Source organism: Pelodiscus sinensis, chromosome 22 (assembly GCF_052426305.1).
Source record: "Pelodiscus sinensis isolate ZL-2025 chromosome 22, ASM5242630v1, whole genome shotgun sequence".
Lineage (NCBI taxonomy): Eukaryota > Metazoa > Chordata > Testudines > Trionychidae > Pelodiscus > Pelodiscus sinensis.
Window position 1 is genome coordinate 2,702,880 of NC_143073.1, and position 26,195 is coordinate 2,729,074.

A 26,195-nucleotide genomic window follows, 5' to 3' on the forward strand; every position below is an offset into this window, starting at 1 on the left:
CCCCTGCGTCTCGCGTGGCTTCCCGGCTCACGTGCTCTCGTCGGGCCCCCGGGAGCGCTGCTCCTGGATAACGGGGCCGATCTGGCCACCGTCCCTGTGGCCTTGCTGCGGACGCCGGGTGAGGACAATTTCCGGGCCGTAAAACCCGCTGGCCCAGCCCTCGTGTTCCGAGAAGGCACTCGTGACAGGCCCTGGCGGGGGAGCTGTGTCCTGGACCCCTGGGGCCGGGTGGAGTCCCGCTCGTGCGCTGCCCGGATCCACGGCTGGGCCCCTCGGCGGCTGCTCCTGCGCTCGGATCCTGGCTTTGGTAGAACCACCGTCCGATGGCGTGGTGCCACTTGCTGGCAGGCGTGTGCATTGCACGGGGCTGGCAGCCGGGGTCACCTCTTCTCTGCCTTCCACCCCGGAAAAAACCAGCGTGTCCCACTGCCGGGCGCGACCCGGGCGGGGCTTCCTCTTGGCCCCGCCTCTCCCAGGTGCTCTGCTCCCCGGCTGCGTCCATGCGTTAATCTCCGATGCCCGTTTCTCCTTCCCAGCTCCTGCTGCTCGGTGCCGGCCTATCCCCGATTTGCTGGGCCTCCGAGCTGTTCAGCTCCGAGCTGGGGCCGGTGTAACGTGAAGGAAGCGCCCCCCCCCCTTGGATTTTCTGGCAGGGAGAATTCTCATTTCCCATTGGCTGGCGGCTTGCCCCCCCCCCCCCAGTAATGCCCCAGATGAACTAGCACCTTGCACTTGGGATCTGTCGCTGCAGGAAAGGTTCCCATGCTCGGGAAGGGAAGAGCTGGTTTCTGGTTTCTCGTCCTTCATAGCCTGCCCTGCGTGCCTCACGCCCCATGACCCTGGGGCGGGTGTGACCTGGGGGGGCTGTCTGCTCCGTGACCCGGTGCCCCCACCTGGCTGCGGTGAGGTGAGATTCCCACGGACTCGCCCACGTGTGGATTGGCCCAGACACTAGGCCCAGCCTGGGCAGAGAACGAGGCTCTTCCGGGGTGGGTTGGGGGGAGACAAAGGGAGGGAGGTGGAGACGACCACCTGGTTGGGGGCCAGGGCCTGGGAGCTGGTCAGTTTGTCAGGGGAAAAACAGGAAGAGAAGAGCCTAAGCCGAGTGCTGGGGGGCCAGGGGCCCGTGGACCCCGCCCCAAGGGGTCTGAGGCTGCCAGCCCCCTCACTTCGATGCCCACCTAGAACCTGGGCCAGGCTGCACCTCGCAGAAGCAATAACCCCCCCCATTCGCCTGGCTGGCGGAGTCCCATCTTGCTGCAGACGGGGTGCAGGGTCAAGGGGTCCCCGACGCGCCATCACAGGGGGTAGCAGTGGCCCCGTGTTAGGGGTGCAGAATGACGTCGCAGGGAGCTGGGCATTAACCCTGGATCTCCACGTGCCCGGCTAGCAGCCCACCCCAGGCCCTGGAAGCTGGGAAACCGAGTGAGAGTCCTGCCATCTGGTGCAGGGCAGGCCCCGCCCACCCCTGTCTTCCCCGAGCCCCACGGCCCGGCAAGTCCTGCCTGGTAGGGTGGTGGGCCTGTCTCCCATGGAGCTAAGGTGGAGCCCTGAGCACGGCTCTTTCCCCTGGGGGCCCCAAAATGCACCTGAGCATTGGTCACACCTGCCACGGTGAGCTGGTATTGCCTTGGGCACGGACGGGATGTCTCTGAGCCTTGGACCAGTGTAATGCCCAGGCCAGCTCTCCAGCATCCGCAGCACCGACCCGTTCCCCTGGGGCTCCTACGCCAGCCGCCCTAGTGTGGACATGCTTGGCAGGGTCACGACTCAGGAGGGGCAGGGGGCCGGGGGCTGCTCTGTGGAGGCGGGAGCTGGACGTGGCGGGAGAACCCTGCTTGCCTGGTGCCAGCCTCACAGCCCGGCACGCTGCACCCGTGCTGCAGGGGAGGAGGGAGCCGGGCACCAGAGTGAGCCTGGAGCTGGAGTCCGCAAGGGGGCACCTGCCTCCAGCTGCCCTCAGGAGACGTGGCCATACGAGCGGCCAGACTAGGACAGACCAAAGGTCCATCCAGACCAGGGGCCTGTCTGCCAACAGCGGCCAAAGCTGGGTGTCCCGGAGGGAGGGAACCCAACAGGGAATCATCACGTGATCCCTCCCCTGTCACCCATTTCCCGACACGCAGAGGCAAGGGACCCCGTCCCTACCCAGCCTGGCCAATAGCCATTGATGGACCTAACCTCCAGGAATCGATCTAGCTCTTTTTTGAATCCTGTTCAAGTCCTAGTCTTCACCACATCCTCTGGCGAGGAGTTCCACAGGTTGCCTGTGCACCATGCGATAAACTTCCTTTTGTTTGTTTTAAACCTGCTGCCTGTTCATTTCATTTGGTGACGCCTAATTCTTATATTATGGGAACAAGTAAATAACTTTTCCTTATTCACTTTTTCCACACCAGTCATGATTGCATAGACCTTGATCATATCCCCCTCGTCTCCTCTTTTCCAAGGCAGAGGGCAGGGCCAGCATGACATTGGGTGGAGGGGCAACTGACGTGCCAGTGCCAAGCCAGTCAGGATCACCTGCCAGAGGCGCCAAGATCTACTGGTGGATCCTGATCTACTTGAGAGTCCCAGTCTTTGTAATCTCTCTTCCTCGGGGTCCTGTTCCAAACCTGCTGCATTTTTGTTGCCCTTTTCTGAACCTTTCCCAGTGCCCGTGTGTCTTTTTGAGAGGAGGTGACCATGTGTGCACGGGGCAGGGAACTGTGATGCTGGGGGGGGGGGGTAGTTTGGTTTCCCCAGGGTTAGCACAGCCCCCTCTCCCCCAGTTGCTTCCATGGGAACTTCCCTCGGTGACCTTTTTCTGTAGAACTGGGAGGGAGCCAGGGTCTGTGTCCCTGCCTCCCGCCTACTAACCAGCCCTCCTCCAGCACCGTGGGCTCAGCTGATTGGTTACAGGAAGGGGGCCAGGTGGGGGCCTGGCCCCCAAATGAGTCACCGCCTCAGGCCAGTTCCTGCCTGGGGGCATTAGGGGCCAGAGGGAGTTGGAGATGGTGAGGACAAGGCCCTGCAGCCGGGCCGCTCACCTGCCCGGGGCTGCAGCACAGGCGGACGTGGGTAGCCTGGCTTTGAGGCAGGGTCTGTAGCCACCAGCCAGCGCAGCCGAGCTCCGGGCTCCCGACCGTGGCCAGATCCACCCTTCGTCACTCCCCCACCCTGGGCAGGTTCCCGCTGGTCCAGGCCGGAGGGCAGCTGGAGTTTGTGTTCTGAAGGGAGGGGAGGGGGAGATCTAAGTGTGATGTAGTGGGGGTGCTGTCTGCTTTTGTGATCTGTGGGGCCCAGCAGGGGATGGGGGGGGCCTCCTGAGCCAAGACAGGTAGGCTGTGGCCCCGCAGCTTCTCACCTGGCAAGGGAAGGAACAAAGGAAGGGGGGGCTGCCTGGGGGAGGGAGTGACCAGGGGCTGGGAGAAGGGGCTGTCTGGGGGAGGAAGACGAGCAAGACGGACTAAAGCCAGGGCCAGGGGGCTCAGGGCCCTTGGAGCCCTGCCCCCCAGCAGGGATCAGGCTGTCGGCGCTCAGTGCGTCCTGCGACCGTCGCCCGTCCCCCAGAGAACCAGTAACCCTCCTACTCTACTGGCCGAGTCACACTCGGGGCTCCCCGCGGCTCAGGGGGATCTGAACCCAGCCTGAGGGGGCTGGAAAGTCGGTGGAAGCGGAGGCGCCCAGGTCAGGTAGCTCCTTGGACAATCCCAGGCTCAGATCACTCAGCCAGCCTGGCTCGCCTGGGGCTGTGAACGGTTAACCCAGCCTTTTGGGGCTGCTGGGCGCAAGAACGGCTGGGGCCGGCCCGGATCACTCGGCGGGCGCCATGGCACCCACGGGCACCACGCTGGGGACCACGGCTGCCTCACCCCGTAACCAGGTCACTGAAGGGCCAGGCCGGTGGGAGCAGCCTCTTCCCCCCACCGCTGGCTAACTGGCTCAACTGAATCCCTTAGCGATGGGCGGTGGTTTCCCCACCCCTCGTCTCACCCAGGGTCTGCGTTTGGGGCCAGAGTTTGCATGGCTCAGAGCCAAGCTGGTCTGGCTCTTTGGGCAAAGAAGCTTGTTTGGTTCCCATCTCAGCCCCATTTCACCCGCGGGAGCCGGTGGGTACGGGCTGCGGCTGGGAAGCCATTAAGATATTTACCACCCCCCCCCCCCCCCCGTCTCGAGGCCGGCGAACCCGATTTGTAGGATCCTTTGCTCTGGTTCCAAGTGGCTGGACGGGGAAGTTAGAGTCCCAGCTTACGCTATGCCCCCGCCCTGCTGCGACCCCCCAGCCAGGAACTTGGACACAGAAGAGGGGACCTGAGGCAGGTTTCAGAGAGGAACTCCCCTAACATCAGCAAGGAAAGCAGCACGGCCGCCCCCCGCATGACTTCCTTGGGGGAACGGGGCAGGTCTGCCGGAGCACCACGGTGGGAAGCAGGAAGGCTGCTGGGTCAGATAATGAGCATCTTCCACGTGCCGTGGAGCTCAGAGCAACGCCGCAGGCCGGCTTTGCGGCCCGAGGGATGCAGCCGCACCCCGCCACAGGCCAGGGCGGCGCAGATGCCACCTTGAAGGGAGGCCAGAGGGGAAGAGGAAGCGACCCAGGGACCGAGCTGGAGAACAGTACCCCACGCGCCCTGCCCCGGGTCTGAACTCTGGCAGGGCAGCAGGGGGCGCTGGACTGGAAGCTGCCACAGTGAGGAGAGCCGGGGGCCCCCTGCAGCAGCTGCTTCAGGAAGGAAGGCGCCTCCCCGGAGGCAGATGTGGGATGATCCGCTCTGAGACCCTGCTCTCATGGCCCACAGGTAGAGGCCAGAGGGGCTCAGGCGCCAGAGCTCACAGCTGGCAAGACAGCAGCCAGGGCGAAACAGGCAGAGCCGGACGCCTCCGCGGAAATGGAGGCAGGCTACAGGGCAGTAGCCCCGCTGCCATGATCAGTCCAGCAGCAGCTCTGGGATATGGGGGGGGGGGGAGGCAGCAAACAAGGGGGCCTTTCAGCCCGTCCTCCACCCAGCCAGTAGCCCCACCTCACTGGTTTCGGCAGGGGAGATGCCGAGTTACCTCTGCAGGGAGCCGGGCCCAGCTGTCTCCCAGGAGCAGAGCTTTGCTCAGCCACGTCTCACGGGCCGAGACGGGTTCCAGGGAGACGGGCGCACTCTACACGTGGGCAGGCGTCGTGCTTCTGCCCAACGGCGCACCCCTCCTCCGAGCTACTCTTGCCGCCGTTCTCCAGGCCCGAGAAACTTGGCGGTTTAAATCTGTTCCCGAGTTAGCAGCTTAAGGAGCTAGCTGCCCCCCTCCTCTCCCCCCCGGCAGGGAATTCAAGGGCTCAAAGTCCACGGCTGCTGGAGGGTTCTGACGTGCTGATCCCAAGCGGATCTGGGCCAGCGAAAAGGGGCAGTTGAGGAGAGACGAGCCGCCCCACCCCCACCGCAGTGGGCTGGGGAGAGCCGCAGGGGAGGGAATTGGGCTTGCCCGGCTCAGTGGTAACTGGAGACAAACAGGGCCGCCCCTTCAAATTAACAAACTGTAATTTGTCTCCAAAGATACATTTTCCATACACATCCCTCATACACTGTAACCAAAAAAAGCAGTGTACATGAAATAAGAAAATAAATTAAATCCGTAGCATAGGTGAGGAGGACGCTCTAGACTGGAGCAGAGTCGCAAGTTTCCAGCGATACACGAGGCTCAAGAGTTTTGTCTGAATAAGGGTGCCTGCTAGCGAGGGTCCAGCGAGTTCCACGTCAGTCCAACTGCGCACACCGTGTATAACAGCCGTTCCTGCCCCGCAGACAGGCAGAGCGATCGCAGCCCGGGAGCAAGCCACGGAGGCGTCTGACGAGCCAAGGACAGCATTCCAAGTAACCCAGGGGTCCTGCCAAGCCCGGCCACCTGCCAGCGCTAGCCGTCCTCCTTGGGCGGTGTGTACCAGCCTGGAACAAGAGCAGAGACCGTGGGAGGGACAAGGCCGGCCACGCTGCTCAGCAAGCCTCCCCCAAGCCGTCACCCCAGGTCCCTGCACCCTTCCACTCGCCGAGCGCCTCCCGGAGAGCCTGCAGCTGTGAGGGCAGAGAGCTGGCCACGCTGGCCTCCCCTGGGATGGGCCAGATGTGGCCTGCTACGAGCCCACGGCCTAGTGGGCCCCTTGCCAGGTGCCCTGTCTACCACGTCCCCGCACGCCGCTCAAAGCAGCCAGCTGCCAGGGCCATGTGTCTGCGCTGCATGCCCCGGGGGGGGGGGGGGGGGGGGGGGGGGGGGGGGGGGGGGCGCTCTACCCCCATGCCCAGAACAATCGCCTAACTCCCACTGGCTAGAAACCAGCCAATGGGAGCTGCTGGAGCCATGCCACGCCCCCCCCCCCCCCACTCCAAGGGGTGCGCAGTGCAGATACACACTGCCCGAGTGACGTGCAGGGCTGCAGCAGGCAGGGCTGGGAGCAGCCTCAGGTGAGCACCTCCAGGCCAGAGCCCAAACCCAAACCCCCTGCACTCCCGCCACAGGTCACCACCCCCTCCTAGACCCTGCCCCCGCCCATAACCCCCTTCCAGTCGTCTCCTGCACCCCCCAGGCCCTGCCCTCCAATCTGCTGCCCCAGGTCACAGCCCCTCCTTCCCCCAACTCCCGCCCAGCCCCTGCACCCCCTCCCCCCCCCCAGGGAAGAGGGCAGCCCCACACCACTCGCGACATTCTTGGCGTGCCCCCGCATCAATTACTGCCCAGCCCAGCCCCGAAGTGCTGCGGGGTGTGAACGCTGAACACTCCCTCCTCCAGCGAGGCCAGCCTGGCTCTTGGTACGCCATGCCCGCTCCAGTCCCGCCAGCAGGCCGAAGCCAGGCCCGAGAGGCTGGAGAAAAGCTACTCACAAGAGCTTTGCCGGCAGAGCGGTTCTTCTACCTGGCAGCACGACCTTGGAGGGCTCCCATCTTAGCTAGCCAGCTACCACCCGCTAACCCCGCCCTGGCCCTCGCACCCTGCTTTCGGGAGGCTGAGCACACGGAAGAGTCCCGGGCAGGCAGCAACTCCCCTTGGTCTTAGGCAAAGCCACGTGTGACATTGAGCAGCTGCAGCTCTCCAGACACCAAGTTAGCCCAGCTGGCCCGGCTCTGCCCAGCTGCTAGGTTCCCCATGGCTAAGGCGGGTAAAGCTCCCAGCAGTTGGGTAGCGGGAAGCCAGGAGCACGACCAGGGTAACACGGCCAGATGCCCTGCTTGGCACCCGCTCCACAGATGCCACCGCGTCTCCCCTGCCCGACATCCACCCTCCGGGAGTGGCCGTGCAGCGAGGGACCCGTCAGCTCACTAGCCACCCCCCGGCTGCAGCCCCCGACTTACCGTTCTTCTCATGGATCTGAACCAGGGACTTGTAGGACTGCTGTGCTCTCGTCAGGCTGTACTGGTTCTGCAAGGGCGAGCCGGAGTCAGTTCTGCGCACCAGGGACCGGGGCAGCCCCCATTTCTGTGCCCAGCGCCCAGGCTGCAAGCGCTCAGGGCAGACGGCGGGCAGGCGGCTGACAGCCCCGCGCAGGGTCACCAGGCCCACTAGCGCTGTACTGATAGGGATGAGCACATCCCCTGAAGCCCCCCCGAGCGGGTCCTGCAGCCCCAGGGGCCCGGTATGGGGGTTACTGCCCCAATTCGCCAGCAGCTCCCAAGTATTTACGGCACCGGGGAGTCTCGGCTCTCAGCTGCCCCCAAAGTAGATGCTGCAGAAACAGAGGCGGGGAGCCCCTCCCCCTCCAGACCAGGCCCTTACCTTATTGGCTCCAAACTGCACCCTGGCTTTCCCTTTCACCAGCGTGGCGCTGATCTGCATGATCACCGACTCAATGGAATAGGCACTGCTCCAGCCCTGCAAAGCGCGGCGAGAGTGAGGCCGGCCTGCCCCAGCGCTGCAGGGGGCGGCTAGACCAGTTACACTAACAGCCCTGCCTAGCAGCCTGCCCCAGCGTGCTCGGCCTTCGCAGGCTGCTCACCCCGTGCTGGGCACATTTGCATGACCCTTCCTGGCCTAGCAAAGCGAAAAGAGCAAGAACGCCAGGCCCAGGGAGCTGGGGGCAGGAGGGGAGGGGTCCCCAGAACTGGGCACCTAAACCTGGGAGAAGCAAGGAAGAGATCTGCTTTGCTTCGGACGGCTGGAAACGTTTCAACGTCCTCCTCCGCCCCAGCAGGCCACGGTGGGTTCCCCGTGCAGCCGGGCGCCGTCACCCACCAACCGCACATTTTGCAACCTCCGGGAAGGAAATGGTTTGCTCCTTCCCTCAAAACCAAGGCAGCAGCTGCATGGAGGAGGCAGCCCCGGAACACCAGGCAGTCTCGGAGCTAGCGGCCGGGTTTTCAGACACCCGACGGACTCCCAGCACGGGCGCCACTCGCGGGCCGTAAGGGGCAGCGCCCAGGTCACCCTGGAGCGCACAGGCCGTGCCGCAGGGCAGACACTCACCTGCTTGGTAAGCAGCTCCATGCAGATGGCACCTCCACCCAGAACGTACCTGGGGGGGAGACGAGACGAGTCAGTGACGCTAAGGAGCATCGCCCAGCTCTCTGGCAGCAAAGGCTAGTCCGTCTGCCCCCCGGAGCCCGAGGGAACTAGCCACCCCCCCCCCCCCCCCAGCGCTCATTGCTACAGAGCCACCCCCCGCCAGGGAGACAGCCGCTGAGCAGGTCTCTGGTGCCTTTCAGCCGCCCCCGCCCCGCCCGGGCCCCGCACTCCCCCCAAACGGCCAGAGCGCCTTCCCCGGGGAGATGGCCACTGATCTAAGGGCTGGGGTCACCAGGGTGTCGCCCCGGACGCTCGCTGCAGACCCAGTTAGGGACTCGCACCAGAGACACGGAGACGCTCCCCCTCTCAGCTTGGCAAGGCCAGAGGAAGCAGCATCCTCAGTGCTAGTGCAGAGCCCTAGCTGCCCCAGAGACAAGGGACTGAGGTGGGCAAAGCGCCGAGGGCCGAGCCGAAGGGCACTTACCCCCCCGAGAGCACAGGGGACACCACCCTCACGAACGGCGGGTCGAAAGGGAAGTTATCCTGCGAGGAGAGAGCGAGATGCGGGGCAGTTAGGAGCCGCCGCAGGAGGGCCGAGGGCTGGGAAGACCGGCGGGGGCGGGGGGGGCCTTACCTTAAAGGAGAAGTTGAGAAGGATGAAGTCCATCCCTTCTTTCTCTTTGAGGATCTGGAGATCATTGTGCAAAGCGCTATCCTCGTCAACCCTGCAAGGGAACAGCCCGGAAGGTGGGGGGTCAGCCAATCTGCACTGCCCACTGACGCTGGAACACAGGCCCTAAGGGACTCAGGTGCCCAGCCCGGCCCCTGCAGCATCCTCCTCACCTGGGAGCCCGTGTGTGAGCGTGGTGCTAGCCAACAGCTTCCAGCAGCCCGCCCCAGGCAAGGGATGCAGGGATGGGAATGACCAGTCGACTGCGATAAGCAAATGCTCGTCGACTAGTCGCTTCCCCCCTTGCCGCCTCTACCAGGAAGAGGCCGGGGGGAGGCGCTTCAAGGCGGCAGTGTCGCGTGGAGCCCGGGGTCTGCCGCTTTGAAGCACCGCAGGGAGCCCAGGACCAGCAGGGAACCGCTCAAGTCCCCCGCTGGCCCGGTTCTCCCCACAGCGCTTTCGCCTTTGGAGCGTAGCAACAGCCCCGGGGCAGCTGCTACACCTCAAAGGCGGAGGTGCCCTGTCGACCATTCGATCAGCCAACCGGCTGACGTTTTCCATGCCTAGCTGCATTCAGAGGGCGGGGGGCTCGCACACCAGAGCACCCTGCAATCTGCCCCTCCGGTCCCCACAGCGCAGGGGAAACCGAGGCTCAGCCGGGGCAGGACATGCGCGTCTCGGGGGCAGAGCGCGAACTCCAGCCCAGATCTGCCAAGCACCCTCCTGCTCTAGTCACGAACTCTCCCCCCTCACGCCCCCATGCCCGGGGCAGGCCAGCCCCACCTCTGACCCCAGAGCTCTCAGCCAGGCCACCTACTTGAGGAGTTTGACGTTCCAATCGTACAGGCTGTCGTTCACTAGTTCAACTGCATAGTATCCTGCGGAGCAGAGCAAAGACGCCTCAGCTGCCGTGGGGAGAAGGCCCGGAGCAGCAACCCGCTGAGAGCCACGGGAGCTGGCCTGGATCAGCAGGCCCAGGGAGCGCCCTTGTCTAGCCAGGCTGACCCCCCCCCCAGAGTCTGGTGCTTAAGGGAAGGGACGGCCAATCCCTGCCGCCACCAGGGCCCCCTGCGAACGGGGGACCCTGCCCAGCCACCTCCCAGGGAAGCAGCTACTATGTCAGAAGGCCTCCTCAGCATCTCGCCCCTCGAACAGACAGGGCTAGGACTGGCTCCAGAGCTAGCCCCCCACCCTGAACCCCAAGGCCTGCCTTGGGGAGCACAGGGAAAGGGGATGGCCTGCTCAGACCAGCTCTCCCTGGGGAATGGGACAGGCTGGCATGGCCAGGGCAGTAGCTGGGTGAGAAACCGCCCGGCCCCAGCCCCCAGATTCCAGCCCCCACTTACCGCCCTTGAAACTTGGTGATCGGTAAATATCCCTGAGCTCCTTCATTAGCCGGTCAGTGGCCTGCACAGAGCCAGACACTGCACCCTGCGAGGGGGTCGGGGAGGGGGACCAGGAGGCAAGCGCATTGTTACTCTGGTCTCACCACGCAGCCAAGGCCGGAGCCGCAACACACGACATGAGCGCAGCCCCCCTCTGCACTGCAAGCCCGCCCCGCCCCACGACAGCTGCCCCAGGCCTGGGGGCAGGAGGAGGGCCCGACAGGCCCAGTGGCGAGACCCGGGTTAGCCCCAAGACACCGTCTCCCGGGAAGGGTCTGGCCTCCTGGCGCTGGGCAGGGAGCCGGAATCCCAGCAAGGGGGGCGGCTGCCCCTGCTTCCAGTAGCATTAGAGCAAGCGACGCCGATTCCCTGGGACAACCCCCCGCTCGGAGGCCTTCCCTCAGGTTCCCAGACGACCCCACATCCTCCCCGGAGCCAGCGCGTCTCTCCAGGACTCCTGGGCACGTGCGGTGACCTGCAGCCCCCTCCTTGGAAACACCCATCAGCCTGGCCGCTCACTGCGCAACGAGGCCTAGGGCGCGGCAGCCGAAGGGGACTGACCCAGCTCAGGCACTGCAGCTCCATGGGGTACCCTGGGCCCCCTCTGCCCCCCAGCCCCTCCCGCCCTCCTAGTGACACGTACATTTAAGTAATCTTGCCTCTGGTTCTGTTTGATTTTCTCTAAGATGGCCAGGTTCTCCTTCCCAATGCCGTCATCCTCCGTCTTCTTCCCGTCCACCGGCTCCTCCTCTTTCATCTCATAGTGATCCAAGTCCTCGGTGTCCTGGGCAGGGTGAAGAGAGCTCACCCCAGCCGCCCAGCTCCGAGCCGCTGCACTGGGACCCTGAGACGCCCAGGCAGGAGCTGCCCAGCCCCTCCGCGGCAATTCTCAACTCCCTCCCCAGCACGGGCGGAGACGGCACGAGGCCCTGGTGGGCGGGCGGTGCCAGAAGCCAGCCTGGGGCAGAGGGAAGTCAGGTCGGAAGCAGGGCAGGGAAAATCTCAGTTCCTGGGCAGCAGGCAGGGTCCAGCGCACCGCTTTCATTTCGCTCCTCCGGGGATCAGGGCAAGGGCGGGAAAACTGCCTGGGGCAGCCCCCAGCCCACCCTGCAATGGTCTGCCGCCAGGGCAAGCATGCAGAGAGCAGCCTAGGAGCCAGGCCCCAGCTCCCAGCAGAAGACGTAGATTCAGCCAGGCTGCAGACAGGTCTGTGGGGCTGGGCGTTTCGGGAAAGCGACGGTCCGGGTTTCACCAGCCCTGCACTGTTAACTGCGCTAGGGAGACTCACGCCCCTCCGAAGCCATGCGGCCGCGTGACATCCGACCTGAGCCGGCGCTGCACTCGGGGGGCCTGGAGGCCGGAACAGACGGCTCTTTGCCTCAAGCGAGCAGCGAGGCTCAGAGTGGACCCGTCTGAGCTCTCACAAACTCACCCTCTGATTTCAATGATGGGACTCCAAGCAAGTCCCAGGTGGAGAGACAGACTGTGGAGTGCCAGACTCTGCCGCTCCCACTCACTCGGGGTCCTTGCTGCAGCTCATTCAAGGGTGAAATCCACCTCCAAGCATTACCGGCTTCCAAACTGGCTCTGCAGGTGCAGCTGCCCCATGCCAGCCTCACTGTTCCCAATTGCTCCCCAACAACCAGCTAGCCTGTCCCTTGCCTCCCCCGCTCTGTCCCTGCTCCCTCGGCAAAGGCTGCGGATTCCTGAAAGAGGAAGCCCAGGCCCAAAATGCCAGAGTTAAGTGGGTTTCTGAGCAGCCCCCAGACCAGCTCCCTCGCCATGTTAGAAGTGGGCACTTACTGCCCCTTGGCTACTGGTGTATCTGCTGCCAAGCCCGTGCCTTCTTGTCACTGGCCACCATCCCCTTACCGCAGCATGCCCTGCGAGGGGGGAGTAGCGCCCTTCGTTGCACTTCCGAAGGGTCTCCCAGAGCCCGTGGACACGCGCCAGGTCTGAACCTTCCAACTCTCACGCAGGTTAATCCGCCTCAGCCTTTCACCGCTCTGCTCGCCTCCCCCGCCCCCGCCGCAGCGTCAGCACGACACTCACCTCCGGCATCTCCTCGTCTTCATCCTCAGAGGACACCTCTTCCTGGACGCTCTGGGTCAGGAGAGACGAGGGTCAGAGCGGGGCCTGGGGAACTGCTGCCATTCTGCAGGCAGGAGCCAGCCAGACCGTCCGCGCCAACGAGGGGCATCGCAGCTAGGAAGTTGCCCCCAGGCCAATGAAACCCTGACCCTCACTCACTGCAAGGAGCTCCCAGAACCCCCTACAACGCTTCCAGGAAAGGCTGGGTGCAGACTGACCCTGGGAATTCAGCTTCAAACCCAAGTGAAGGCAGAAACCTTCCCCAGGCAGTTCCCTCTACAAGGGCTGCCTCAGGGGTTAAGAATTCCCAGGAGGCAACATCTGACACTCTGGCAGAGCTATCCAGGGGGGAGCCCCCTAGGCGGGGGCTGTACCAGCGCTGGCCAGGCAACAGGGCCGCTATTTGCCTCGGGCAGGAAAGCTGAACACCCCACCCCTCGATTCCATGGGGACTGAGCAAGGCGCGCACCCACGCAGCCTACTCTGCACAGTAGCAGAGGCACACGGGCTGCAGGGCCAGGCTGAGCATGGGGCAAAAACAGGTCCCAACCCATCTGCCAGGCTCCTGGAGTGCAAGAGCCTCAGCCCTGGAACACAGGCCCCGGTTCGGAGGGCACCCCAGATCCAGTTCCACAGACCCTCCCCCCACCACACTGGAGCCAGCGTGGGTTGGACACATGGGAGAAGGGCCACTGCAGCGTGGCTGTCCCTCCGGTGGCCTCCAAGGCGTCTGTCTGAGACCTGGTACCTGTTCCGCTGGCAGAGGCTGGTCCAACATCTCGACATCTGGGTGCTGGGGAAGGTTGTAGAGTTTGCACAGGTCAGAGATTATCCGCTTCAGGTGCTGCAAAAGCTGCCCAGGGAGGACAGACAAACAGTGTTAGAAAAAGGCACACAACCCCCCCCCCCCACCATCAAACAGCCTCCCCCCCCCAAACCCAGATTCCTAGGGCGGTCATGGGAAAAGCAGCCTCTGAATGCAGCATGTGCACACCACAGGCCAGGCAGGACTGCAGTCAGCGAGCAAGCCCCACCCCAAGGCAAGTGAGACTCCCTCGCCACTCAGCGCCACTCGCCAAATCCCACCACAACCGCACCGGGCGCACCAGGGAACCGCACACCAGAAGGGCGGTACTGCTCGAGCCGCCCGCCCCTCGCCCGCCCCACACCTTGTCTCCTCACCAGAGTATTTCCTTTCTTGACTTCCGCCAGCCTCTCCAGGATAGCTGCCAGGTTAGGGTCATCCGACTCCACAGACCAGATTGGGGGAACAGCCGGGTAAGACTCCTAGGGAAGAGGGAAGAGGGAAAAGGGCATGTTTGGACCCTTGTTACAGAGCACCCCTCAGAGCCAGTCCCTTCTGCAGTCCTGCCTCTCCTCCCCCAAAGCACATTCCCCAGAAATACACGGCCCAGTGTCCAGCAAAAGGACTCCACCCTCCAGCCTAATCCCAGACAGAGGCAAACAAACAATAGCGCTGACGGCACTAATCTGTGTCAATTCTGTGCCGCTACGCTCCCTCCAGCCCCCAAGCGCAAGAGACAGAGGGGGGCAAAGTCTACGTCTCTTCACACTACCGCCTGCGGCACTAGGGGTGAGGAGAGGGAATGAAATCCTATACAGACCGGCCTGTAAGAGCAGGTAGCAGACCCTCTCTGCTTTGCATTCGGAGCCAGGCTGCTGACAGCACTTTAAAACAAGTCCTCTGGAAATTCCCCCCCGCTCCCAGCACCATAGAAAGAGGCCCCCCCAGAATGCTGCTTCTCAGGACAAGCTGCCTGCAATTCCTACCCTACCTGAGGGCCCCAACAGGTAGGTGTGTGTCAAGGAGGCTGCTGCAGCATGTAGCCCCCCCCCCCCGGTGTGCTAGTGCTCTTAGTGCACATGCTCAACTGGTCCCTGAAAGGGGCCGCTCAGCCTTGGCTTTCGATCCCTCAGAGTCCTGTGAAATCCAGGCCAAGCAGAGCCAGGAGTCACTTGGGCACCAGAAGGATCAAACTTCCCATTTCAAACATTGTCACCCCGGTGTTTTCAACAAAAACTCCTCCCGAGCGGCCTGCAAACACCCTGGGCAGAGACCTTGCACATGGGTGCGAAGCAGAGAGGTCTGTCCTGGACTAAACGTTTCCAGCTGTGAGGTGTCCTGAGAAACGGGGCTAATGGAAAAGCTGCAGAGGCAAAGACATGCACACAGTCCTACCAGCAAAATCCCCTCTCCCGGGGCATTACCTTGGCCTGTAACCTCTGCAAGTGTCCAGTCCCAACATGCCAACAGCACCCCTCCCATGTAATCTCAGGAGCAATCCAATGCAGAGACAGCGCCAATACCAGGCCAAGCCTGCTCAGGCATGTCTGCAGCAGACCCTGTTTATGCACCAACCCAACCGGCACTCTGCACCAAGGGCTGTACTGCAGGCTGCTCTAGACGGCAGCTCACCATTTCAAAATCCTGCCCAATGACCTTGTGGCTTGTGTTCAGGGAATGTAATTCTGCGCCATCCTGCCCGTGAAAGCAAAAAGCAGAAGCTTTGCAGCAGGACGCTGGTGCTTTCAGGAGATGAAAGAAGTACCACTGGGTTATCTGGTGTTCCCTCGAGCAATTTCACCCAACACCACTGAGCAGGCTGGAAACTACAGCCAGCACCAGCCATAAGTCTGCCATCACCCAAGCACCTCCCAATGGACAAGGTCAATGGGGGGGCGGGGGGAGAGGAGAGACACATTCCCCAGCTGTCAGATCTGAATGACCCCAGGAGGAGAGTGGAATTGGGGTTCTAAGCAATATTCCAGCACCCTGTACACAGCTCATCCATGCACCCCTTGCACCTCGGGCAGCATAACAAATTAAGGGGGCTCGAGCATCCCAAGGCAGCTTTGGTCATTAGTTACTGGAAATGAACGTGCAGTCAGGAGCAGAGGAGCAAACTGCCCCCCTCTAAGCGCTTTAAGCCCACATCAGACACTAAGCACGTCCATCCCTCCATGCCATTTTGCCCTGGGTCTAGCCCCATTCTGCTCCGAAACGGAGCACCTTTTGGGGCAGCATGTGCATTGGCATTTCGGATCAGTTACAGCCATGTTGCGAAGGAGACTAACTAAAATAGGTCATTTCGTTTTCTGTTTAAACACCCAGCCCGTTCTTGCTCAGCCCAGAGCACAGGAAGCTACAGGAACCGATCCTTAGGGAAAGAGATTCAAACGACTGTATTTGTGAGGATGGATTTACATTGGAGGTTGGGGCTCATCTCAGTGTTCCTATCACAGCCCTTTATTTCCTGGGGTTCACAGCAAGGAGGAAAAGCTGGCTGGACCAAACTCTGCCTCACAAAGGGCACATCAACGATGGAAAAAAAAATCCGCTGGCAGCGAATCTCAGAGCCAGGGTCAGCGACAGGGCGAGAGTAGCAGTGCAGATGTTCCCACTCTGGGCAGGAGCCCTCTGAGACCCAACCCCTCACTGGGGGTTCAGAGGCAGGCTCCTGCCCACAGAGGAATGGCTATTTTTAAGCACACGGTGCCCCCCAAGTCAGTTGGCCGGGACTGTGAAACTCAGGCTGCGAGAGCCAGTGGGACTGGGAAGCTTTAAACCCCTCCCTGCAAGAGGGCGGGGAGTTTCCTTTGCAGCCCCAGGCAGCTGCGGCCTGCCAAGCCTAGATTAACGCGCAGCCAAGCCAGCCCCCCCTCCCACCGCAACACGGGGGGGGGTCTCACCCCGCACTGGGGGCAGTACAGGGGGAACTACGTGGCCACTAGCACCTTCCCCTCGCCCCGCCCCCTGGGGGCCCTCGCCCCGCCCCCAGCCCCCCAGGAACCCCCTCGCCCCGCCCCCAAGCCCCCCCAGGAACCCCTTCGCCCCGCCCCCCGGAACCCCCTCGCCCCGCCCCCGCTCACCAAGCCCCCCTCCCCCCCCGGAACCCCCTCGCCCCGCCCCCAAGCCCCCCTCACCGTGATGTTGCAGTGGATGCGGACGGGCCCCGGCGTCGCGCCCCGGCTCGCGGACCCCCCGGCGCGGGCGCCCGGGCCGGGCAGGAACTCGCAGCTGATCTCGTCGGGGCAGGCGCTGCCGATGCGGAACCGCTCGTGGCCGCGGTGGAAGATGGACTCGAGCAGCCGCAGCTCCCGCCTCAGGAGCCGCCCGGGGGAGGCCGCGCCCCCCCCGCTCCGCCCGGGCCCCGCCGCCGCCTGCGACCCCGCCGCCTCCTCCGCCCCCGCCCGCTGCATCTTCCCATGGAGGGACCCGCTCCGCCGCCGGCCCCGGGCCCCGCCGACCCCGCCTCAGCGCCAGGAGCCGGCCCAAGATGGCGGCCGGGACGGCCCCGCTACCCGGAAGTGACCCCTCCCCACAGCCCAGCGCGCCGGGCGGAGCCTCGCGCTGGCCCCCGGAAGTGCTCCCTCCCCTGCGCCCATCGCAGCGGAAATGACGCCGGGCGGCTCGGCCTGGCACAGGAAGTGACGCCCAAACGCCGACGCACGGGGGGGGGGGAGGCGGACCCGGAAGTCAGCTGCCTGTATGGTCACGCACGCCGGAAGTGGCCGCTGCCGTCCGCTCTCCCTGCGCAGAGGCTCGTGGCACCCACTAGTGGGCGGGGCCCGGTCCCTCCCCCGCTGCCCACTAAGGGGGCCCCGCCTCTCCCGAGCCACGTGGCTCCAGGGCTGGACACAGGGACCCCTGGGGGGCTCTGCCCCCCCCGCACTGGGACCCCCGGTCCTGCCCCGCCCCCTCGTGGCCCGGGGGCTGCAGCCCCACGCGGGGCCCCAGGGACAGGGGGCCCCACGGCCTCCCGCCCCCCGGAGCGCTGGGCTGGGCGCTGTGGGGCTGGAGGGACCGGGCCGCGGGAGGTGGATGCTCGTCTACCCTGTTCTTAGAACTCCCCGTGCGGATGTTCCCCCCCCCCCCCCTTGTCTGGCTCCAGGGCTTTCCCTGCCCTTGCCTGCGGGCGGGTTCCGAACCAGCATCTCCCTTGCGGCGGGGGGGCTAGAGGAGGGGCCTGAAACAGCCCAGAAGCCTCGCTCCCGCTGGTCAAGACTTTGCTAGTATAAAGCAAGGCTAAGCTGTGAGCAAGAGGCAGGCCCCTGCTCGCGGGACGTGGCAAGAACAGGGCTGAGAGTGTAAAACACTCAGGCTACGTCTACACTGGCAGCTTCACTGCACGCGCGTTCTTCCAGAAGTACATTTACAGTACAGCCTTGTAAAACAGGGCTGCTCCTGGAAGAGTTATTCCTCTCCCCACGAGAGGGCAGTGTAGACAGGCAAGAGCTCTTCCCGCAGAGGGCAGCGTATTTCTTCCGCAAGAAGCCCCTATGGTTAAAATGGCCGTCAGAGCTTTCTTGTGCAAGAGAGCGTCCACACAGCCATGGATGCTCTTGCACAAAAGCACATCTCTTGTGCAAAAGCACATGGCAGTGTAGATGCTCTCTTGTGGAAGAGTTCTTGCACAAGAAGCTGCCAGTGTAGATGTAGATGAACTGTTTTGCGGAAGAGTTCTTGTGCAAGAGCGCATCCACGCTGCCATGTGCTTTTGCACAAGAGTGTCCATGGCAGTGTGGACGCTCTCTTGCTCAAGAAAGCTCTGACGGCCATTTTAGCCAGAGGGGTTTCTTGCGCAAGAAACCCCTGTTGCCCGTCCACACTGCCTTCTTGCGCAAGAGGACTTATTCCTCGTGGATAGAGGAATAACTCCTGCTCAAGAAGCCCTCTGTTCCGCCACTTTACTGTAAATTTACTTGCTCAAGAACGCGTGTGCAGTGTAGACATGCCGCAAGTTTTTGCGCAAGAAAAGCCCAGCAGGCTTCTTACGCAAGAATAGCCGTTCTTGCGCAAAAACTTGCAGAGCGTGTACACTGCTCACATGTTCTTGTGCAAGGAAATTTATAGTTAGTTGTCAGAACAGAGGGCTTCTTGCATGAGAGTTATTCCTCTCCCCATGAGGAATAAGCCCTCTTGTACAAGAGTTCTTGTTCAAGAAGGCAGTGTGGACGGGCAACAGGGGTTTCTTGCGCAAGAAACCCCTCTGGCTAAAATGACCATCAGAGCTTTCTTGCACAGGAGAGCATCCACACTGCCATGGGCGCTTTTGCGCAAAAGCACATGGCAGTGTGGATGTGCTTTTGCGCAAGACCTTTTGTGCAAGAACTCTTGCGCAAAACAGTTCTTGTGCAGGAAGCCTGCAGTGTAGACGTAGCCTCGTCGTACTAGGTACCGGCTGTCAAACAGTCATTGGCACTGAGCATAGGTTGAAAGCCCATTCCGGAAGGATGGTAACAACACCTCGTTAAAAGGACTTTGTTACCCACATTCTCCACAGACAACAGACATACCGACCTAGGTTCAGTAAAGGTCTAAAATGACAACATGATGGATAAGAGATGTTCTAATCAACCTACCAGGTGCAGGGTGACAGGTGGCATCTAGATTTTCAGTGGTGACATGGTTACCCTATTACATGCTTTTCTACATGCCTAGTTTGTACAATGAAGTTGTGTCTTGAAGGAACTAACTATCCAGCCTAACAGGTAGAGGGACTTCCGACTGACTGGGCCGGTCCATTGTCTGGGGGTACATTATGTGTAGTGGTTCCGTAGAGCCTACTGACAACTATTGGTGTAGTTTGTTTGACAATAAACCTGGCCGGGCACCTTCAATCCATAGCTGATTTTTGTGGTCTTTGGGGGCTCTCGCAGACTCTGCTGTGGTGGCTACTTGTGCGGTGTCAACACAACACACACGAGGCGCACACACGCACACAGCTGAATGGTTATCACTGGGGTAGGAGGCCTGGCAGGCCACCACACCGGTGAATCCTGACCACATTGCTTCTTGGAACCTGTCCTGGGTCAAGGGGAACAGTTTATTGCCATCCTGTATAACAACCTTCTACGTACCTGATGATCATTATCGTGTCTCTGCCTGACTAAACAAACCCAAGTGGCCAAGCTTTCCTCGTAGGTCATAGTCCCTAGATCTCTGTTCATTTTTGTTACTCTCCCCTGGGCTTGCCTGCTGCTCTCCCGAAGGGTGGTGCCCAGCGCTGGACACGGTGCTCCTAGTGCAGGGGAGAGTGGAAGAATCACGTCATGTCTTCCTTACAGCACTTCTGCCAGCCTGGAGGTTCCCTTTGAGTGTGAGCTCTGCCCTGGAAGCCCAGCCCACGGCCGCGGCTTGGACGGAGGCTGCACCTTGTTCCCATCCCAGCCCACCACGGCGCGCAGAGCAGCAGTGCCGAGTGGGGGATTGAAGGCCAGTAGGCAGGGGCACCGATGCTCCAAAAGAACGTTCAGCTCCCTGCTCCTCTGTGTTCCCCTTGCCCCTGCCCCCCACTTGGGCGGAGAGGGGCTGCCCCTCGGAGCTGCCACCTGGCCAAGGGGAAGCTGCTGTGCAAAGGCTCCGAGGCTCCAGCCTATTGGAAAATGCAGCAGGGAGCTGCTGGGCCCGGCTGCCTGCTCACGTCTGCGAGTAGGATTGTTCTGACAGGGGCATTTGCTGCCTGGCTGGACACGGGCAGGTCTCCTCGCAGCAAAACACACCAGCCTGCCCCACCCCCTCCCCCGCTCAGCCAGCAGCACCGGCCTCCTGCTCCTCCCCCTCCCTCAGCCACAAGAGGAATCTGTCCCCCAGGATTAGGGGTGGGGGGCCGGGGCCGTTGACCCGGCTCTGAGACTCGGCACCGTTGGTTTGTCTTTGCAGTGCAGACGTATCTCGGAGCTCCGGGCGGGGGGGGGGGGGGGGAGGGGACACACAGAAGTGATGCTGAAGCAATTCAGCCAGACTCCCCCCTCGCCTGCCAGTCAGGCGGGCCTGGCTCCTCTGCGCTGCTGGATTCCCACCCTCCCGTGTGCTTGGCTGAACTCGCCGATTCACGGGGCTCGCCCCCGGCCTTGGAGACCAGCGCCTGCCACCCGGCCCGGCCCGGCTCAGCTGGGCCCCGGCTCCCAGAGCTGCATGAGTCAGTGTTTGCCGCAGGCGAGCGGTGCCCGGAAAGGTCACTGGCAGCTGGAGTGGAATTGGCAGAGACAGGCGGTGGGCGGGGGTGTGAGGGGGAGCCGATCTGGGCGCCTCGAGGGGCAGCATCCTAAGGATCTGGTGCTGCCCTACCCCCGCCTCGCGGCAGGCTAGGGCGGCATCCACGGTCCCCCTCTGGCGACCAGCCGTGGGTGCCCGTTATGTCAACATGGGCTGCTGCCAGTCCCCTCTGTCTCCCCTCCCATTGGGGACCGAGCAGGGGCAGGGAGGTGAGGTACAGGCCTTGGGCACAGGTACCCCCCCTACAGCAGGATGGGGGCTGAGCACAGGTCCCCCATGGGCTCTGCTGGGAGCGGCCGGAGCAAGCCTGGAGGGGAGAGGGGTTGGGGGGGTGTAGTGAGCAGCCAGGCTCCATCGTGTCACTCTGGAAGGGGGGCAGCGAGGGGGGAGGGCCCCCTGAGAGCTGGCAGCCACCGGGAAGCTGTGAACTGACAGCTTTCCACTTGACTGGCCACCTCCTCTGGGCAACGCATCAGCGCTGCTGTTCCAGCCCCCGGCCCCCTCCACACAGAGCCCGCCCAGCTACCCTGCAGCCCCCCCCCGTGTGATCCCCCCACGCGACCCTCCGGGAAACCTCCATGTGATCCTCCCATTTCACTCCCTGAGTAACCCCCATGAGATGCCCCCCTGTGACACCCCATGTGTGATACCCCCATGTGACCGTCCTGTGAGATTCATAGAATCATAGCACTGGAAGGGACCTCGAGAGGTCATTGAGTCCAGCCCCCCGCCCTCAAGGCAGGACCAAGCTCCGTCTACACCATCCCTACCCCCCGTGTGATCCCCATGAGATACCCCCATGTGACCCAGACATGCCTAGGCAGGTAAATCCCACCTGGGTCCCCCCCAGAGCCGCCCCCCAGCGGAGGACGAGTGGGTTGCCACAGCTGTTGCCACGTGTCCGCACAGGAGCCGGTCGGTGAGGTGGGCGCAATGTGGTCTGTTAGCTGCTGCCGGGGCTCCGCACACACCAGCCGGCAGCCCCGGGGCCTAGGCAGGCCGCTCACAGGTCCCCTGGCCACGCCCGAGCCCCAGGGGAGGCCCCCGAAGCCCTCCCCTTGGTGGGGTGGGGGTCATGCCCCCACTCCATGGCAGGCTGGTCGTCCCACCTCACAGCAGCCGGTGCCATCCAGCCGTGGGGCTGCCTGGTGGGGAGAGGAAAGGGCGGGGAGGCCTGGCCTGCCAGTGTGCCAGGCGGGGGGCGGGGGAGGAGATAGAGACCCCAGAGAGGGAGGGGAGCAGGTGATTGGATGGCAGCCGGGGGGGGGGGCTGCCAGCCCCTGACCTTGTCTGTGCAGAGGAAGGTCGCGGGAGCTGCTGGCTGCGGTAATGGAGTTTCTGTGTTCCAGGGACCACAGCAGCGAGGGCAGGGCTGGGGGGGGCAGGGCTGGGGGCAGGGAGGAGCCCCGTGTGGGACCGGAGATGTGGCAGGGGAGGGTTCCCGACCAGCCACAGAGCCTTGCTGGGGGCCAGCTGCTCCCACACAGAGCCCCAGCCCCCAGGAGCCACACAAGGGAGACGACCCCGCTGCCTGGGCGACACGTGTCAGCCTGGCACATGCGCCGGATGCTGCTTCCCTCCCGGCACGAAGGGCCCCCCTGGCTACAGGCTCCGGGTGTCCCAGAGGGTGGAGCCAGGGGCTGAATCACCTGCCCCAACCTGGGCGGAGCTGGGGCCCGTGGCTGGGGCGCTGTACAGCTAGGCCGGTGCCCAGGGAACAGACTGGCCCACGCGGCTTCAGCGGGACTCTCCCCGTCTTGCCCTTCTGCAGCTGTGCAGGGAGCCGGGGCAGGCCTGGCACGGCCGTAGCATGGCACAGCTGGGGGCTGCCCCGTGCCGAGCCCAGGCCGGAAGGGCAGAGCGGAAACTGGGGACGGAGGGAAAACAAACCCGGCTTCACCCCCTGGCGCTGAGAGCAGCTTGGGCGCTGCTGGGGCCTGGAGCTGCCCACTCACCCGGTCCAGGGTGCCCCCTGCCGTCCCCATCCATGTCCCTCCCCCGGCCTTTGCCTCCGGGAGCGAGTCCCTGGCAGAGCTGCAAACGGAACCCACTGGCGAGTGTACGGCCCCTAGGGCCCAGCTCCGCCAATGTTTGGCTTTATTTTCAGAGCTGTCCTGTCCAGAGCCAGCCAGGGGCAGCCACCCCAGTGCCGCGGTTTGGGGGAGCCCACACTGCAGGGGTCAGCAAGCAACCTGACCCAGCCCAGCCCCAGCCCTGCCCCCTCCCCTTCCCCCTGCCCCAGTGCTTCTGCCTTCCAGGGGCAGGGCAGGGAGGGCTGGGCCCAGGTCGCTCGCTGCCTTCTGCCCACTCCCCAGGCTGCCCTGGTCCCCACCTCCCCCTGAACGTGGGGGCCTCCCAATGCCACTTGCCCAGAGCCATCCTATGGATGGGAGGCCTAGTCTGGACCTGTTCCAGGCACCCCCAAAGCTGTGCACACCTGGCGCAAAGGCTCCCACCACCCCGTTTCCATCCCCCCCTCACCTGGTCTGGCTGCCAGGGCACTCCAGCCTGGCCTGGCATTGGGCATGCTGGGCACCGGGCATCCATCCCCATCATGGCTGGTGTGGAAAAAGCGAATAAGGAGAAACGATTTACTTGTTCCCACAATAGAAGAACTCGGGGTCACCAAATGAAATGAACAGGCAGCAGGTTTAAAACAAACCAGAGGAAGTTGTTCTTCACTCGGCGCACAGCCAACCTGTGGAACTCCTCGCCGGAGGATGTGGTGAAGACGAAAATTTGAACAGGGTTCAAAAAAGAGCTCGATAGATTAGTGGAGGTTAAGTCCATCAATGGCTATTTGCCAGGCTGGGTAGGACGGGGTCCCTGGCCTCTGTGTCTGGAAATGGGCGACAGGGGAGGGATCACGTGAGGATTCCCTGTTCTGTTCACTCCCCCGGGGCACCAGGCCTTGGCCACTGTGGGCAGACAGGACACTGGGCTGGACAGACCTTTGGTCTGACTCCATCTGGCCGCTCACATGTTCTTACGTAGGGATGGAGAAAGGGCCAGTGAGCTAGGTGGGGCTAGCCGGCCTTTGCAGGGCCTGAGCCGGGAGCCCGCCCGAGGGCCGCAGGGATGGTGGGGGAATGCAGCCCTCCCACGGGAGCAAGAGCAGCCCCGTGCCTCACAGGGTGGAAGCCTCTTACCCTGGCAAACTGGGACCTGCTCTGGGGGGCAGGGGCGAAGCTGCTGTGGAAAGCAGCTGCCTTTGCAGTCTAGGGGAGGTACCTCTGCCAGGGAGGGAGATTGATGTGATGGGTTGGAAGTCCCAACAGTCCCCTTGGGGTTGTTCCCTAGTGTACTGAGACCCACCTTCCTGCCCTCTGGGGCTCCCCACACCACCCTGTGCTACTGGCTCAGATCCTCTGCTCTCCCCCAGACCGAGCACAGAGGTGGGGGTGCCACCCCCCAGCAAAGCAACACAGACACTGAACCGCTTCAGCCTGGGCAGGGCTCAGCTCTAAGGGCCCAGCACCCTGGAAACCACCCCCCAAAAGGGACCAGCCCCCCAAACAAATCCCTCATACACAATGAAAGCTCAATGCAGACCATTCACAGATTGTTGGCTTGATCACCGAGCCATTAAGTTTCCTGATTAAGTAAGGGCATCGTTAGCACATTTAGAACGATAAGCCTCTTTATCCCCCTTTATCAGTGACAGAGAGAGGTGCACAGTGGTTGCTCCCAATAACAATTAATTATTTACACTGGGCTTGATAATAAACAAAAGTGTTTGTATTAAGGTTTCAAAGTAGGATTTCAATGGCTGCAAGTGAAAACAGACGGATCAAAGGAAGCTACTCAATTAAAAAGAAACAAACAGACTCAGCGAGTTCTAATCGGCTAGGAAACTGGTCACCTGCAAATTCTCACCCTACACAGCTCTTCCTATCTGGAGGAAAAAGCTATAAGCGACAGTTGACTGTTACTCTGACTTGGGTCTACAGCTATTTGCAAAGTCCTTTGTTGACAGGTCTCCTCTTAGGGTAGGTCAGGCAGTTTCAGAGGCCAGCTGAGGATAAAGGACTGATGACTTCCCGTTGCTTAAATAGACTCCCCCCCACCCCGTCCCAGGGCTGGGACCCTTTGTTTGACATCCCCATCCCCATGGAAAAATACCAGTCCCGGTGGCCTAGCCACACGCCTGTCTAGGACCAGCCACAGTTTAGGCTCACAGGACTAACAAGACCATTCACCGATTGTTGGCTTGATCACCGAGCCATTAAGTTTCCTGATTAAGTAATGGCCTCGTTAGCACATTTAGAACGATAAGCCGCTCCACACCGCATATGTCTGACTTGACATCCAAGACTGATACGGGCGCAGAAATAGGAGACATGGACGCAGCAGATTGTACCATTACAATGGATCTGGTACTTGAGGTATTTTGCGTCGTGCATGCTCAGAGTCATGCACTAAATTTCTGTAAGGGCCATGGGCCGTGACATGACCTCAGCTGCAGCAGGCGGGAGCTGGGACGTTACAGGGACTGTCCCGGCCCCCAGTCTCGGGTCCCAGGGCCCCGTCAGTCTGACATCCAGACCCCTTGGAAACAGGGTGGGGCCAGAGCTCCGCACTCCAAGCCCCTTGAGCGCTGAGACAGAGCAGCGGAGTCTGGTGTGGCAGCCCCCAAAGGCCCTCGTGGTGGGGGGTGCTGGACCCAGAGGGCAGAGGCAGAGGAGCACAAGCACAGAACACAGAACAGCCAGCCTGGGTCAGAGCAAAGGTCCCTCCAGCCCAGTGGCCACTGCCCAAGCAGGCAGCAACCCCCTGAGCCCAGCGCCCTGGGGCAGTCGCTTGGTGCCCAGGGTGGGGGGTGGAGGCAAAGTCAAGGGGGACGCGAGCAATGAAGGAGGCTGCATGGGGCATGCGTGTCCCCGCCCCCGACACACTCAGTGCTCACCCCCAGCCCAGGCAGTGACCCGAGTGTGGTCTGCCAGGCACACACAGGGACCACACTGGCACACACACACACAATCACATCTATAGTGATCACACACACACAGGAGCAGAGCGCTCACACACACGTGATCTAACACATGCACAGTGATCGCGCTCATACATACACTGATCACACACACTCTAACACACAGTACTCATACATACACTGATATTTCTCTCTCATACACACACACACACTGATCACACACACTAATCTCACACATTAATCTCACCCACACTGATCACACACTTGCACACACACACACTAATCACACACACACACACACACACACACATACACACTGATTGCACGCACACACTAATCTATCTCTCTCACACAGGCACACGCACACACACTGATCACACACATGCTCTGATCTCACACACACCAATCACACACACACACAAACACACACACTGATCTCACAAACACACTAATCTCTCTCTCTCTCTCTCTCTCTCTCTCTCTCTCACACACACACACACACACACACACACACACGCTGCTCACACACTCGCACCCCCTGCGCTCAGCTCCCTGCCAGCCCGCCGGGGCGGGGCCCGCTCCAGCCGCCGCTCCGCCCGTGAAGGCGGGTCCCGCCCCGCCCCGCCCCGCGCCGGGAGCCCC

At 62.5% G+C, this 26,195-nt stretch overlaps 1 protein-coding gene across 1 annotated transcript; it reads right to left on the reverse strand.

Annotated features, from left to right (window-relative positions):
• Positions 1-5,489: 5,489 nt before the first annotated feature.
• Positions 5,490-16,932, reverse strand: UBE2Q1 (ubiquitin conjugating enzyme E2 Q1). The gene is made up of 13 exons (XM_075907370.2): positions 16,549-16,932; positions 13,786-13,890; positions 13,352-13,456; positions 12,565-12,615; positions 11,156-11,296; positions 10,474-10,558; positions 9,945-10,005; positions 9,092-9,182; positions 8,942-9,000; positions 8,419-8,467; positions 7,732-7,827; positions 7,311-7,377; positions 5,490-5,912 (listed from the first exon to the last, which is right to left on the reverse strand). The coding sequence occupies exons 1-13, from the start codon at positions 16,822-16,824 to the stop codon at positions 5,881-5,883; spliced, it is 1,218 nt and encodes a 405-aa protein (XP_075763485.1). The 5' UTR covers positions 16,825-16,932; the 3' UTR covers positions 5,490-5,880.
• Between the last annotated feature and the right edge of the window lie 9,263 nt (positions 16,933-26,195).

Bases quoted from the DNA above. Each gene is read 5' to 3' on its own strand.
- UBE2Q1 (XM_075907370.2), bottom strand. From the start codon at position 16,824: ATGCAGCGGGCGGGGGCGGAGGAGGCGGCGGGGTCGCAGGCGGCGGCG. The intron at 11,297-12,564 runs GTGAGTGTCGTG...CACCCTGCCCAG, and splicing joins AAGACGAGGAGATGCCGGAG to GACACCGAGGACTTGGATCA. The intron at 10,006-10,473 runs GTAAGTGGGGGC...TCTGCTCCGCAG, and splicing joins ATCACCAAGTTTCAAGGGCG to GATACTATGCAGTTGAACTA.